The 15,407-nt window shown below is 57.4% G+C and overlaps 1 protein-coding gene across 1 annotated transcript in view; it reads right to left on the minus strand.

Annotated features, from left to right (window-relative positions):
* The window catches only part of ITPR3 (inositol 1,4,5-trisphosphate receptor type 3), a gene marked incomplete at its 5' end in the record, with an annotated part of 41,306 nt that overhangs the window by 12,402 nt on the left and 13,497 nt on the right, over positions 1-15,407 (minus strand). The window contains 32 exons of the mRNA XM_083878473.1: positions 231-415; positions 1,955-2,075; positions 2,177-2,302; positions 2,506-2,631; positions 2,722-2,973; positions 3,354-3,554; positions 3,714-3,836; positions 3,955-4,080; positions 4,432-4,500; positions 4,675-4,839; positions 4,989-5,154; positions 5,328-5,385; positions 5,640-5,769; positions 5,898-6,094; positions 6,391-6,538; positions 6,687-6,831; positions 7,059-7,310; positions 7,395-7,577; positions 7,956-8,075; positions 8,168-8,340; positions 8,428-8,589; positions 8,786-8,927; positions 9,591-9,751; positions 10,014-10,113; positions 10,237-10,379; positions 10,820-10,870; positions 11,838-11,933; positions 12,021-12,167; positions 13,177-13,260; positions 13,586-13,684; positions 13,804-13,962; positions 14,731-14,817. Coding sequence (XP_083734599.1) covers positions 231-415; positions 1,955-2,075; positions 2,177-2,302; positions 2,506-2,631; positions 2,722-2,973; positions 3,354-3,554; positions 3,714-3,836; positions 3,955-4,080; positions 4,432-4,500; positions 4,675-4,839; positions 4,989-5,154; positions 5,328-5,385; positions 5,640-5,769; positions 5,898-6,094; positions 6,391-6,538; positions 6,687-6,831; positions 7,059-7,310; positions 7,395-7,577; positions 7,956-8,075; positions 8,168-8,340; positions 8,428-8,589; positions 8,786-8,927; positions 9,591-9,751; positions 10,014-10,113; positions 10,237-10,379; positions 10,820-10,870; positions 11,838-11,933; positions 12,021-12,167; positions 13,177-13,260; positions 13,586-13,684; positions 13,804-13,962; positions 14,731-14,817 — 4,497 coding nt within the window. The remainder of the gene's footprint in view (positions 1-230; positions 416-1,954; positions 2,076-2,176; positions 2,303-2,505; positions 2,632-2,721; positions 2,974-3,353; positions 3,555-3,713; positions 3,837-3,954; positions 4,081-4,431; positions 4,501-4,674; positions 4,840-4,988; positions 5,155-5,327; positions 5,386-5,639; positions 5,770-5,897; positions 6,095-6,390; positions 6,539-6,686; positions 6,832-7,058; positions 7,311-7,394; positions 7,578-7,955; positions 8,076-8,167; positions 8,341-8,427; positions 8,590-8,785; positions 8,928-9,590; positions 9,752-10,013; positions 10,114-10,236; positions 10,380-10,819; positions 10,871-11,837; positions 11,934-12,020; positions 12,168-13,176; positions 13,261-13,585; positions 13,685-13,803; positions 13,963-14,730; positions 14,818-15,407) is intronic.

The raw sequence follows: 15,407 nt of genomic DNA on the forward strand, positions 1-15,407 counted from the left end.
TACTCCTTCCTGAATATTTAACGTTTTAGGAGGGACAATTTCACTTGCTGCCAGGAGGGAGAAGGTGTGGGATTCGAAGAACAGCCACAAGGTCCAACAGGCACTGAGCCAATTACAACGAGAAAGGCACACAACTTCCTTATCTCTTTAAGGTGAGCTGAAACTTTTTCCTCATACAAAGATACCCACTCAGGGGGGGTGGGGAGATGCTTTACTCCACTGCCCTGTACCTGCAGCTTCTCGATGATGTTCTTGTAGTCCCACTGGTTGGGGGTGGCAGAGACTCGGGGGAAGGTGCGTGTGGCCGCCTTGTAGCTGGAGGTGTTCCTCTGCACCGTGCTGGTGGAGCTGCTGTTGAGCAGGGAGCTCACATGGGCGTCCAGGTCCATGGGCAGGGCGATGGAGCGGCTCTTGGCTGAGGGACACGGGCATGGGGTTGGGACAGCCACCACCCAGATGGGTCACAGCACCCCCTTTTGCCAGTGTTCATCTCGTTTGCAGCAGAGATGGGTCCCACCACCCTGTCAGGGCACCTTTTCACCAGTGTTCATCTCGTTTGCAGCAGATTTGGGGTAAATACACGAGTAAACTCCCCCAGGCCAGTCGGGGCTGGAGTGTTCTCACACATCCTGATACTCACAGCCCCACACTGGGTGGAAAAAGGCCTCAGTTTTTGGTTGGGAGAGCCCAGTGTCAGGAGGCTGCAGGCACCCTGAGGGACATGAGGATGGGGTTGTGGCAGCCACCACGCAGCTGGGTCACACCATCTCCTTTAGCCAGTGTTCACCTCATTTACAGCAGATTTGAGGTAAATACACAAGTAAATTCCTCCAAGCCAGTGTGGGCTGGAGTGTTCTCACACATCCCAATACCCACAGCCCCACACCAGGTGGAAAAAGGCCCCAGTTTTTGGTTGGGAGAGCCCAGTGTCAGGAGGCTGCAAGCACCCTGAGGGACACGGGGATGGGGTTGGGACAGCCACCACCCAGCTGGGTCACGCCACCCTGTCTGGGCACCTTTTTGCCAGTGTTCACCTCATTTGCAGCAGATTTGGGGTAAACACACAAGTAAACTCCTCCAGGCCAGTGTAGGCTGGAGTGTTCTCACACATCCCAACAGCCACAGCCCTGCACCGGCTGGAAAAAGGCCCAAATTTTCGGTTGGGAGAGCCCAGTGTCAGGAGGCTGCAAGCACCCTGCCTGGAATTCCAAAGGGAAATCCCCACCCTGAGCCCAGCCACCAGCAATCCTTTCCACGGTGACTCAGTGCTAACAGCCCTCAGCCTGAGTCAGGCAGCTGCACATGGAGGGCAAAGTCCTGGCCAGGGAAAACCACTGTCAATGTTGGCTTTGTGTCCAGGCAGGGACACACCAGGGAGCTCCCAGCCAAGCCCAGGCTGTGGTTTATCCCCACATTATCTTGAGTGTGCTGAGGTGAAGCTCAAAAAAAGCACATCCCTGTGGGCCTGATATTTCTGGGTCTGAGAGATTTTACCCCGCTAGCAGCCGCTGACTTTTTCCCAAGGAAAAATTTCTCAAAGAAAGCTTCTTCTCAAAACAATCTTGGCAAACAACCAATCCTTTCTCAAAACAATCTTTCTCCAGGTGGTGTTTTGCTGTTTTTTTTTTGTTAACCAATGGGATTAGTGAGGTGTCACTCCTATTCACCTATCGTGTTAAGTCTGTATGGGAACACCTCATAAAAGGTAGTAAGAATTAGACAATAAAGCCTTTTTTCTATACTCTTTGCCTTCTAAAATATTTGAAGTCTCTCATCTTTCTTTCATGTCCTACAACGACACATCCCGGAGCTGAATGTCCCATCCCCAGCTGGCAGCCCCTCACCGTGGTGTCCTGCCACCCCCCAGGAGGGACAGGGTGTCCTGCTCTGCTGGGCAGGGACAGCCCGGGGTGGCCCTGTCCCCTGTCCCCTGGGCAGGGCAGTGGCTCCTTACCAACCATGGCCAGCGTGCGGATGCAGGACTCCACCGAGCTCTTGTGCTGCTGCTGCAGCCACGGACACTCCAGCAGCCTCGTGGTGGACTGGAGAAGCTGCACCACGATGGTCTGGTGGGTCTGGGGGAGACAAGAGCATCAGAACACGCATTCAAACCATGTCTTTGGGGGGCTGGCTGAGCTGCTGTCCTCCCCCTGCCACCCTGCCCACCCCCTGTCACCTGCAGCGAGGTGCTGTTCTCTGAGAAGGGCGAGCTGAAGAAGGCATTGATGGTGTCCAGCACCACTGTCAGGACATATTTCTCCAGCGTGGCGTCCGGCAGGCGCTTCTCCCGCTTCTTGCACATCTGTGAGGACAGGGAGGATGCTGATGGCACTGGGGAGAGCTTGTGCCTGCCCAGAAGCTGCTGGGACCACACTGAGCTGAGGGACATGGCCGGTGACACAGCTCCGGGGGTCACACCAGAGAGCCCTGACCACTCCCCGGCCCCAAGTGTGGAGGGGAGCTTCGGTGACACCACCCTGTCCCCACCCAAGCCTCCCCACACACCTGGGCCATGTCCAGGGTGAAGTTCTCAAAGAGGGTCCAGATGTGGTTGCTGGTGTAGATCTCCTTCATCTCCACCTCCGTGTCCACATAGCAGTGGTTGACAAAGTTCACATAGGCCATCTTCACCTGCCAGGGACGGGGGAAAGGGGGAGGGACATCGTCAGGGGACAGTCAGTGCAGAGCCCCAGTGTCCTCCTCCTGGCTGCCACCCCGTACCTCAGTGATGCAGTCCTCGTGTGTCACCACTCTCACCACGTCCTCCAGGGGCAGCAGGGACGTGCACTTGATCTCGGTGTAGACGTTCTTGCCCTCGGCACAGGCAGCCAGCAGGTCCACCAGGGAGATGTGGTACATCAGGGGGCTGTTCTCCTCCACCCCGTCCCTGGCTGCTGTCATCATCTCCAGCAGGGTGGCCAGGGAAGCCTTGTCGTTGTAGAAAACCACCACGTCGTCCCCGGCGTTGGTGAGCTGCAGGGAAGGGTCAGTGCTCAGTGGTCAGTGGTCATCACTCTGAAAAAGGAAGGTCAGAAACCTCCAAGGCCAATGGCGTCCCCTCTGCAGCGGGGGATGAGCAGCTGGGAAGGGGGACAGGGATTTGTGTTAACAGGGAGAACCAAGCATTTGCAGTGCAATCAGAAATTGTGGGAGTCCCAGACTGGCTCTTGGACCTTGCATTGAACCCCTGGAGATGGTTGATGGCCACTCAAGACGGCCACTGTGGCTGGCTGGTTCCAGGGAGGATCCAGCATGGCTGGAAGGCTCTTCTCAAGGAAGAAGCCAACAGTGCAGGTTCCAAGAGCCTTGTCCTGCTTCTCCCCCAACTCATGCCCTGTAGGAGAGGTCCTCACCTCAGTCATGATCATGTCCTGGCACTTCTTGACGTACTTGCCCTCGGCCTTGATGATGGTGTGCAGGAAGTCGAGGTACTGGACGTGGCGGCCGTGGGTGGCCACGCAGTGGATGAAGTGCTGCGGCACCGTCTCGTTGATCTCCGAGCACAGCTGGTAGTTGTTGAGGAAGATGTGCTGCATTGTCTCCGCCTCCAGCAGCTGGGGACAAGGGGCAGAGTGAGGTCAGGGGGCTGCAGGAACCGTCCCAAACTCCTGCCCTGCCTGGTGTCTCCTGGCTTTTTCATCCTGTGCTCTCAGCCTCAAGAGTGGTGCTGAATTCTCTCCCTGTGCTGCTGCTCCTCCACGTCTTCTCCTTACCCCTGGGGTCAGGAACAGGTTGAGGTGTTTGTGCAGCAAGGCCTGGTTCTCCTGGTTGCCAGCACAAAACTTCTGCAGGAACTGGTGGGTGAACTTGAGGATCTCCATCATCTTGGCATCCCCCTGAGGAGAAACACACGGAGCTGAGAGGGATGGGAGTGGCAGGAGGCCACTCAGGGGGTCTCCCCGTGTGCCCCCTTTGCCCTGGGCTCTCAGGACCAGTTGGTTTCTGCCCACCCACCTTCTCATAGGGGATCTGCAGCAGGTCCAGCATCACTTTGTGGGCGTCCATGTTCTTCAGCAGGCGCTGCTGCTTCTTGCGCACCTGCTCCCCCACCCCGCACATCTTGTTGAGCCGCTCCAGGATCTGGGGACAGAGGGAGCACAGAGGGCAGGGGCTGAGCCTGGAGCCACCCAGGATGGTCACCAGCACCAGAGCTGGTTTGCATTCCAGATGGCCCCTCCATAATCCCAGGTGTTCCCTGCTTTGCCCTCAGGGATCTTCCCTGTGGCACCACGCAGAGCCCTTGTAGTTGTCACCCACCCAGTCCCCTCCAGTCCCCCCAGTGCAAGGATGTGGCAGCTTTTCCCTGTGCTGAGCTGGCAAGAGCAAGCCAGGCTTGGACTTGTTTCTACTGAAGAACTAGAGAACTTGGAAATCCCCCCAGGATTTCACCCCTTTCCTTCCTGCCAGTGCACCAGGTTTGGTCTCACTCACCCCCTTCACTATCTGGTAGTTCTCGCTGCTCTTCTCTCCTGGAGCAATGACCTCCTCGTCAGCACCGTGCTGCAGGGGATACAACAGTACTGGGGTCACACTGTGCCCCTCCAGCCACACCCCACAGGACCCTCCTGGAGCCTCCCCATTGAGAGGCATCAGCTGTTGGATTAAGGTGAGCTGCCCCCCTGCCTCCCACTCCTTTCCCAGCCTGGATCTCAGCATCTTGCTCATGGCTCTCACCTCTTTCTTCTCCTTCTTGTTCCCGTCCCCTGTGCTGTCCCCTTTGGTGCTGCCCTTCTTGTCCACCCAGAGCTCCGATTTCTCCACCATCGTGCGCAGTTTGTCCAACTCCGACTTGATCACCTTGTAGTTCTCCACATCCTGGGCTGAGATCAGGAGCTGGACCTGCAGCGACATCCCCAGGGGTTTCCAGTTTGGGGCACAGACCCCACTCTTAGACTCCCAGATCTCCTTCCCAGGGAAAGGATCAGGATCCACCCCACATCCCCCACCCTCAGCCAGGTGTGGGGTGCTCCAGGTCCCCTCAGCGTCACCTGTTTGAAGGTGTGCAGGACCTCCTGCCTCTGGCTGAAGTGCTTGAAGAGGAGCTGCAGGGAGCCCGAGATGAGCGGGGGGTAGTCATGCATGGTCAGGTGGATCAGCACCCGCAGGAACATCCTCCCTCCCTCATCATCCACCTCCAACATGCTGCTCGACTTCCTGCAGCGGGATGGAGGCACTGGGTGTTAACACAGAGCTCAGGGGTTGATGGGGACAGCTTTAGAGCCTTTAGAGCCTCATCCTCCTCATCACCTGCAGCTCCCAGCCTGGGCAGGATGGACAGAAGGGGAAGGGCCCTGTGGCCAGGGGAGCTGTGGGGGGCAGGGACTCACCCCACACCGAACATGGCCTCGGCGTGTTCCCCGATCCGGTCCAGGTTCATGGCTGCGGCTGCAGGGAGAGGAAAGCAGTGACGAGGGTGGACAATGCCAGCCTTGTGTCTTGGCAGGAACTCACAGGAACCAACCCAGCTCTCTCATCCTGGTCCCACCAAAACACAAACTCCATCCCCTCCCTGCCCCATGCCAGCAGCAGCTGCTGGAGATGTCACTTCTGCTGGAGATGTCACCTCTGCCACCCGTGTCCCCCCAGCCCCTGGGGTTTGCTGAGCTGGGGGAGTGCCAGGGGCAAAGTGGGAGAGTTACTTGTGGAGTCAAAGGCTGGAGCTGTCCCATCGGCCGCGCTGTCCTGCATGGGGTAAACCTCCACAAACTCCTTCTTGAAGACAGAGAGCAGGTAGGAGATCCTGTAGTCCAGCCGCACGTTCAGGATGAACTGGAAGCAGCAGGGAAGGAGAAACCAGAAGTGACTGAGTGCCCTCTTCACTTCAACTGTGCCCCTGCTAGAGAAAACCCCATCCCACACCCCCATCCCACACATCCCACCACTTCATTGGCTCCAACCTGCAAGATCTCCAGGATCTTCAGCTTGGTCTCCATCACCACGATGTTCTCGCTCTCAATGCTCCTCCCCCTGTCCACTTGCTCCGGGGCAGAGCCGGCGCTGAGGCTGGGGGCGCTGAAGATGGACTGTTTCCTGCTCAGCACCATGGTGGACATCATCTGCCCCACGCCCTGGATCGACCTCCGCACGTTCTTCCCTGCAGAGGCAGCCACAGTTAGTGTGGGTGGAGAGGGAGGCGGCAGAGGACCAAGGAAGGACCCACTTGGACTGGAAAATGCTCCAGACTTAATCAGAGATCAAGCAGAAGGAACAGAGTATTTATTTTGGCACAGGCAAGGGCTCACCACCCCATGTGCTGCTGCACACCCAGCCACATCAGAGAGCCAGTGTCTGGTTTTCTTGCTACCAAAACGGGAAAGCACTGGGCAGGCCATGGAAAAAACACTGGGCAGACTACAGGAAACACCTCCCTGGCCATGAACAGGGTCTCACCTGCCACCTCATCATTGTAGACCGCCTGCATCATCAGCTGAGGGTTCTGGACACAGTCGATGATGCCCAGCAGGGTCCGTGTCAGGCGCAGCAGCTCGCTGAAGCTGTAGAAGCCGAAGTAGATGAGGTTGTGGGCAAGGCTGACGACCTGGGGAAGGACAAGGCAGCTCCAGACCTCTCTGTGGAGGGGGCTGAGCAGGAGAATCCATGGTGGGGGACAGGGACAGTGCAGAGGCAGTGGCAGCCAGGCAGTGTCACATCCTGCACGGTGCTGGTGACACTGGCAGTGCTCTCACCTCGAAGGTGAGCTTGTTCTTCTCCTCGTTGGCAAAGGGCACGGCCTCGCTCACCACGTTGTTGAGGTAATCCTCCACGAACTCCATGGTGCTGGCAAACTTGTTCTTCTTGTCGTCACGAGAGACGTTGAGGTTGGAGTCGTAGCTGCAGGGGGACACATCGGGGTGAGCTGGGGACAATCGGGTGTCCTCACACCCAGCACTGCCCAGGTGGCTCCTGAGCCACCACGACCAGCAGTAATGCTGTGACAGATGGAGCCCACTTCCTTCTGAGGGCTCAGACCTACCCAGGTCACTCCACAAACACTCCCCTGTCACGGCATCTGCCACCCCCTGTCCCTCAAATCCACCCCGAGCCCCGGCGTGTCTCACTCTTTGATGGTGATGGCTGTGGGGATCTCTGTCCAGAGCCTTGCAAACTTCACGGGCATCACCAGCTCCTGGGGGTCCCTGTCCACGTGCACGTGCAGCATGAGGTGGCAGAAGGAGGCGCGCAGGTCGAAGGGCAGCATCTCATCTGCCATGCACAGGAAGATCAGGTCCACGCCCAGCTGCTGGGAGATCTCTTTGATGGCCAGGTACTGGCGGTCCAGGCACATGCGGGCAAAGAGCTTCAGCTGGTACCTGCCCGGGGGTGAGGGGGAGAGGGAGTGAGGCCGTGCAACCCTCACAGCCTCACCTGGAGAGGAGGTGCCACAGGAGTGTCACCTGTAGTAGCTGAGGACGTTCTCGTCGTGGGCATTGCCAGCCCGCGCCTCCTGTGCCAGCTGCCGGATGCTTTTCTCGTGGTGGTCGTTGTTCTTGTCCGTCCAGGTGAGCCAGACCTCCTCCTCTGAGTACTCAATGCTCAGGTACTCGTGGGTCTGGGACATCTCCTTCACTGGCCTCAGCCTGGGACAGGAAAGGGGAAATCTGGAGATGCTCCTGTGGATGGAGGGGCTGCACCTCAAGGGGTGATGGAGCTTCAGTGGGACCAGGCTCACCCTCTAGTGGTTCTTTGTAGGGTGGGGAGAAGGTGTTTTTAAGGGTTTAACTTCTCATTATCCTGGTCTGATTTAGTTAAGAACAAACTTTTTTCATATCCCTGAGCCTGTTTCACCTGTGATAGTATTTTATGAGCAATTTCTCCTGGTTCTTATCCCAACCCATGAACCCTTCAATAACCTTTCCCTCCTCTCTCCAGCTGCAGAGCGAGCAGCTTTGGTGGGCGCCTGACATCCAACCCACCACAAACCCCTGAGGTGGAAACCCCCTCCCTCAGCCACTCACTCAGTTTTGATGAGGATGTCACTATTCTTCGAGTCCAGCACGCACTTGCAGATCAGCTCCTGCGTGACGGGGATGGCGATGTGGTTGGACACGCAGAGATCCGAGAGATAATCCAGGAACCTGCCGGGTGGGGAGAGGCAGCTCTGCCGTGAGAGTGGGGCTCCCCATGGCTCCCCTTTCCCCTCCCCACCCTGCAGGGACCCCGCACGCACCGTGGCTCGCGGTTCTTGCGCACCAGGCTGACAAAGGTCTCCACCTCGGTCTTGGTGATGTGCTTCTCCAGCAGCTTGCGGTTGTTGTGCAGCAGGGCCGTGATGGTGTCCTCGGCCAGGATGTCGTAGCCGATCTGGGACTGCATCATGCCGAACTGCTTGGCGATGTGCTCCTGCAGCGGGCACAGAGGGGGCTGTCAGTGATGTCCCCCTGTTCCCCCTGAGGCTCCGTGGGGATGGGGGGTCACCCTGCCCAGCACCTGGTTCTTGCGGTAATCCTCCTGGGAGTGCCGGAGCACGCGGTAGCACAGGCGGAACATGTATTGGTAGGGAGCGTTCTTCTGGTCCGACAGCTCTTCCAGCCTCACCAGGGGCCCTTCCCCGCCTTTGTCCTTGAAAGGGGCCTTCAGGATCCCAAAGATCTGCCCAAAACAAGACATCAGGGCTGTGTCCTGCTCCACACCAGCCCCCTGTGCATGAGCTGGAGGCCAGACCCTCCTCCGTGGGGTTTTCCATCCCTCTGGCCCCCAGAGCGGCCCTGAGCAGGACAGGACAACAGGACAACTCCACAGGACATGTCCCAGCCTTGCTGGGATGCAGGGCCCCAGAGCCACCCACCTGCTTCAGGATGTTCTGCTCCCGCATCAGCTTCTGCCGCTCCCGGTTGGGCTTGGTCACCACGATGTCCAGCACGTTCTGGCCATTGTTGGGGACATCACTGACAAAGAACACCAAGTCCTCCAGCAGCTGGATCACGAACCTGTGAAGGGACACGGGGTGAGCGGCCTGGGGGCTGCTCACCTGCCCAGACTCAGGTCCCTGCAGTGATGCTGGTGGGTTTTGGGGACCAAAGAGCCTCAGAAACCTGCCAGGGGAGCTGCTGGCTGATCCTGCACTCCTGGGTGGAGGTCAATGGCTGGATCTGCAGCCCCTGTGGCTCCTGTATGTGCCAGGGTGAAAGTCTGGGGGGGCTTTGCTTGTGGCTTACACCAGGGATTCTGCATTTAACACCTCTGCCCCCATGGTCACCCCTGTGGTCACCCCCGTGGGCCAGGCTGGCAGCCTCTCGCTCTGTCCCACAGAGATCTGTGTCTGCTCAGGAAGCACCAAGAACCCACCCACCTAAAAATAACACAGTGACTAAGGCAGCTGCCCCTATCATGGAGCCATCTCCCAGCCCCTCGGATATTTTCCTAGGATATTTTTCTGGGATATTTTTCTAGGATATTTTTCTAGGAGGGGCCGGAGCGGGGCCGTGCCGTTATCTGGTTTCCTCGCCAGGCTCCTGGGAGAAGCAGGCGTGGATTGGGCTTGTCGGCAGGGAAGCAAAGGCAGTGCTGGCACCAGCACCAGGCAGGGGCCTCATCCTGCTGGGGAGCCCATGGAGGAGCCCAGCACAGCCCCATCCCCAGGGGTCTTTTACCTCCGGTCGTTCTGGCTGAGGAAACCCTCGTTCATCTTCTCCACCACGTTGGCCAGCATGGAGCTGGCGTCGTTGGCAAAGTCCAGGTCTCGGATTTCGGACACGGGCACGGAGACGATGGCAAAAGCTTCTTTGTCCTCTTTGGTGGGGCACGTGCCCAGCTGGGAGGGAAGGGAGAAGCAGTGTGTCACACAGACAGGGCTATGCCAGGTGTGTCCCCAACAGGTGCCACCACTCCTGCTGACATCAGTGACAGTTTGTCCCCACCAGAAGGGCTGGGGTGGGCTCCAGGCTGGTGTCCACCCACCCCTTTGGATCATCCAGAGTGTTTCAGTCCCTGGGTGCTGGGAGGGAAGGAGCACCCTAAGAGCTTTCAGAGAACAGGGAATAATCCCCAGGAGAGAGGAGGGAGCAGGGCCCTACCATGAGGCGGATGGGCCTCTCCTCATCGATGTCGATGGGCACGTTGGTGCTCTGGATCCAGGTGTTGGTGCAGAGGTGGCGCAGCCTCACGTAGGAATTCCTGCCAACAGCACAACGTCCTGCTCAGTGACCCCCACAACGTCCTGGCGAGTAATGTCCCCTCTCTGGGGACACGCCAGCCCTGCCCTTCCCCAGCACTCAGCCTCCCCTCCTCCTGCCCTACCGTGGGACAAAGGAATCAGTTTTCTGCAGCGTGGTGGGGTCCAGCTCGAAGAGGGAGGCGATGTCGTTGCCGTGGGGCACGGCCACCAGCCGGTACTTGATCTTCTCCCCGGTGTTCCTGCGGCTGGCACGGCTGCTGCCCCCCTGCACGGGGGGGAGGGGGTGTCTGAGCCCGGCTCGGGGGGTCTCCTGCACCCTCAGCATCGGAGGGATGCAGCAGAAGCTTTGCCAGGGCTGACCTCACACGAGCAGAGCACAAGCGGTGTGGATGCACCTGAGCTACGAGGCCTCCCCCTGTGCAAACCTCACCAACAGCACAGAAAACCCCCCCTGAACATCCAACTCTCTCATTTATCAAGCATCTCCCCGTGGCCTGGCGAGCCAACATGCACTGGGACACCTCTGAGAGGTTTTGGCAGGGTCCTCTCACAGGTGGGACACAGGGACACTGCTCTAAGTGGGATGATGTGGGACAAACTGGGCTGCAGTCCCCTCAGAGGGCTCAGTTTGGGGCATTTCCCTGATTTCAGGCCCTGGCTGAGAGCTGGCGTGGTTGGGGCAGCGGCAGCAGCGGTTCTGCTCACCGTGGGCGCTGCTTTGGGCTCAGCCACGTCTCCTTTATAACTTGGGTTTTCCTGAAAAGTTAAAGAGGGAGATGAAAAGCAGCTGTCAGTCGGTCAGTCCCTCCAAACCCCTGCGGGTGGTGTGTGGTCCCTATTCCTGCCTTCCCTGAACACAGCCCAGGTGGGGCTGGAGGATGTGACCTGTGCCCAGTGCAGTGTCCCAGCCCTGGGAGCAGGATGGGGGAGCTCAGGGGAGCAGACCCAGGCTCTGTGTGGCAGCAAGAACTCCCTGGAGGCTCCAGGCTGAGCTCCCAGTGAGCAGCACCAGCCCAGGATGGGCTCAGTCCGAGATCTTCTTTCCTCTTCAGGTGTTAACTGAGTGTCTTTGGGTTTAAAGCACCCATTTGAGAGCCCCAGAGTTTGCTGTTTTCCACCCTGCAGTGATGGAAAGGCCCTGGGGGCCACCCTTGGGTGTCTTCTCCAGCTGGGGAGCATCCCCAGGATGTCCCTGCTGCCCTGGCAGCAGAGCACAGCCCTCAGTCCTGCCAGTGCCAAACACACCCCATTATCCAAGGGCAGCAACTCCTTCAGGAGGCCTTGAGCTGGCCTTAAATGGGAGCAGAAAAACCTGGCAGATGGTGTTTCCAGACCCAGGTTTTGCCCCCACCCTCTGCCAGGATGAGTCACATCCCACTTCCAACGCACTGGGATGTGCCAGTCGCTCCCTTTGGCATGGGGTGAGCACAGAAACGCCCCAGCCACCCTCTCCTGTCCCCCTGGGCCAGAAAATGAGCCAAACCCCAGATCTGAGCGAGTGAACCCCTTCACTGGGGGATTTCAGGGGGGGAAGTTTGGTTCTAAACCAGGTAAATGATAACAGCAGTCGGGTGCCAACATCTCCTGCGAGCGAGGAGGAGTCGCAAGGAGCAAATTGGAGGGGATCAGAGGAAACTCTGGGCATCACTCCCTGCCCGAGGTGGGCACTGCCTTTGCAAGGGGTGCCACATCACCTCCCTGCACCCCTCTGCCACCCTCTTACCTCTGCTGCCAGGTAGTTGCCCGTGGCGAGGTGCTTGAAGCGGTACAAGCCATTCCAGTGGCCGGCCCCTCCCCGGCACGGGTCGTGGTGAACCACCTGGGAAAGGCAGGGGAGAGCTCAGCCACGGCACAGGAGGGACTGGGAGGCCTCCAAACACCCCCCATCCCTGCCCTCCCTGCTCACCTCCACCTCCCAGAGGGCGTTGGAGCTGGTGGCCGAGGTGGCCGACTGGCGCAGGGTGGTGCGCAGGAAGACGTGCAGCTTGCCCTTGTACTCGTCACAGGTGAGGAACTTCTCCTGCTCGGCATGGAACAGCCTCACCACGTCCCCCTGCACCAGGACACACAGGGGTGAGGGTCAGGCTCAAAGGATCCTGGAGTCTTTCGGGTTAGAAAATACCTCCAAAGTCATAAAGTTCAAACTTTCACCACCATGCCCACTAAACCACATCCTGAAGTGTCTGTCTGCTCGTTTTTAAACACTTCCAAGGATGGTGACTGCCCTGGGGAGCCTGTTCTCATGTTTAACCACTCAGCCAGTGGAGAAATTTCTCCACTGTGAGTTTCTCCACTGAAATTTCCTGCAGTGCATCTCCTCTTGTGCCCCCTGATGCTGCAAAGGGGACAGGATTCCTCCTGGACACAGCTCGACTGTGGGACCCTGAGGACCACAGGGCACTGTCACCTCTTCCCATCCAACCTCCCTGAGCTTTGCCAAAACCTGCTCCAGGCAGCACAAAAGCTCCTCTGAGCCCAGGGGATGGGACACAGGCATCCTGCACTGCCACCACTCCCATTATCCCTGCAGTGACCCCTCTGCTTCCACCCCCAGGGGATAAATGGATGTGAATCCATCCCTTTCCACCCCTGGAGCAGGCAGAGGCTCCTCTCCCTGACCTGTTTAAGGCATTAACACCCCGGGAAGGAGGATGTGGGAAGCTGGGCTAAGCACAGCACCTGGGGGATGAAGGGCTGTAGGATCCTAACAATCCACATCCAGCCAGCTGCTTCCTGGAGGACCTCGGCCCCAAACAATGGCTCAGCAGGGAAAGTTCCTTTCCCAGGCAACAGCAGGGCTGGGCAGCTGGAATTGTCACAAGAAGGCACTGCTGGCACTGGGGTTGTCCCCAAAAGTCAGATTTAACACTCTGAGGTCTGTAATTTGTGCCCTCAGCTCCCTGTTGCCAGCAGATCCTAAAATATCCCGCTCTGCCTCACTGTGCTGCTCTCTGGGTGATGAATTCTCCCTGGAATTACAGCCCTCAAGGCAGGACCTTTTCTCTGCCCTTGTCACAGAGCCAGGTGGCCACGTCCTGTGTCCCCCAGACCTCCTTCCTTACCCCCTTCAGCACTTCCTCCATGTGGTCACAGAACTGCATGAACAGGTTGATTTTCCAGCTGGTGTTACAATTGACTGAGTTCACCTGCAGAGCAAGGGAGTGTGGTCATGACCCCAGGACAAAGGAAAAAGAAGGGGAAAAGAAGGGGAAAAAAAAGAAGGGGGAAAAAAAAGAAGGGGGAAAAAAAGAAGGGGGAAAAAAAGAAGGGGGAAAAAAGAAGGGGGAAAAAAGAAGGGGGAGAAAAGAAGGGGGAAAAAAAGAAGGGGGGGAAAAGAAGGGGGAAAAAAGAAGGGAAAAAAAAAAAGAAGGAAAAAAAAGAAGGGGGAAAAAACAAAGAAGGGGGAAAAAAAAGAAGGGGAAGGAAGGACATGGAAGGACAAGAAAGGGAAACCCTCAGGCCCTCCTGTACCTCCTTGCAGCCAGCATTATCAGCCAGCTCATAGTTGCTGGCGTGCAGCGGCTGCCCAGCGTTCACGGGGTTCAGGATGACTTTGTCTCCCACGACTACCTGGGGAGCAAAATGGGAAAAGGGGAGCGAGGATGAGACAGAGCACCCACTGAGGAGCCCAGCCCACACTCAGAGCTCCTCGCACACCCCTCCAGGCACTGCTGGGGCCCCGTGCTCACGTTGTCCCCGTTGCTCCTGAGCTTCCAGAAGGGCTGGATGAAGAGCCAGGAGCCCTCGTTGCCGGTGGCGTCCAGGGTGACGCGCATGGCGTTCTTCTCCAGCAGCGCCGGCAGCCGCTTGTTCACCGTCAGGTACTTGTTGCTCTTCATGTGCAGCAGCTGGAGGGGCCGAGGGTGGGAGTGGGACACAGATTTGAGAAATCTCAGCTGATCTTTTGTAGTAGATTAAAGAACATATATTCCAAGTAGTATTGCAAGTAGTGTTTTAGAATGTATGAGATGGCATTTAGTGAACACTGAACGCTGTGTCTGTTGCCCTTTTGCATATATTTAAGCACCACAAGTATGGGAAACCTTTGGAATACTCAAAAAAAAGAACTAAAAGAACTGGCCTAAACAGCAAAATAACAGGGCTAAGAGAGAAGATTGAAAAAAAGAACATAGACTATAAGATGATATGTTCCCTTTAAAATGTGCCAGGAAGGCCAAACCACAAGCGGGAAAGATAAAGATAAAAAGGTGAACACCAGAAGACCACCACCACCACCACCTGAACACCACCACCATGACCTGAAGACCACCACCATGACCTGAAGACCACCACCACCAAAGACCAAGCATGCCCAGAAGGGCGTGGAGCAATTACCATACCAAGCAAGGATGGGCAGAGTCAGGGAATTAATATGTATAAAGGGAGACCATAGAATGTCATGTAAGACCTCAAAGAATAATAAAGAAGGCAAGTTCCTGAGTAAACATGTGTGTCTTTGGTGAAATTATTCCCCACGCATCTCGACGTCGATAAATACACACCACTCTAACAACTGTTATTAGTTATGGGGTTCTTTCTGCAGAGTTTCAGGCAGAGATGAGAAGTGCAGCCCCCAAAGCTCCCCCCAGACACCCCCAGCCCTGCTGGATCCGTACCTGGATGACGCTCCCGTACTTCACCACGTCCCCGTGCACCTTCTTGTTCTCCGTCTCGTTCTGCTTCTGCTCCATCTGGGCCGCGTGCTGCTCCCAAAGGGGAAGGGCTGAGTGTGGGGCAGCTCCCTCCTCCCTCCCCAAATCCTACCAGGTCACTCACTCACAGCCTTGGCTTTGGGCTGGGATCAGGGTCAGTGTCCCTCTGTCACCCAGGGCCACAGTGTGGTCCTGACCAGCCCTAGGGAGCCCTTCAGGGCTTTAAATTGAGGACTTTACAAATTAGGACAGGGACAAAAGGGCACCAGAATTCCCCCAGGACAGCAGGTTTTGGGGTGACACCAAATGGGGATGCTGGGCTCAGGCTGGGGATGGGGGTAAAACACCCCCAAAAAAAGGGCTGTGGGGACTGGGGGCTGTTGGCAGCACCAAAACCAAGGAGCCAAAGGCACCGTGCCCAGAGATGGAGCAGGCCTGGACCTGCTGCAGCAGGATGGGTCCCCAGCAGGGAAGGCTCAGCAGCCCCTCTCCAAAACCACAGAGATTTTCCATGTGCTGGCTCTGGCAGTGGGAGCAGTGATGGGATGTTGACACATTTAAAGTGAGGCAGGAACTTGCTCTCACAGCAAATCTGGGAATGGCAGAGGAGCACCCACAGCCCTGGCGCCAGGCTGAGCACA

This window comes from Zosterops lateralis (genome assembly GCF_965231275.1).
Source record: "Zosterops lateralis genome assembly, chromosome: 26".
NCBI lineage: Eukaryota > Metazoa > Chordata > Aves > Passeriformes > Zosteropidae > Zosterops > Zosterops lateralis.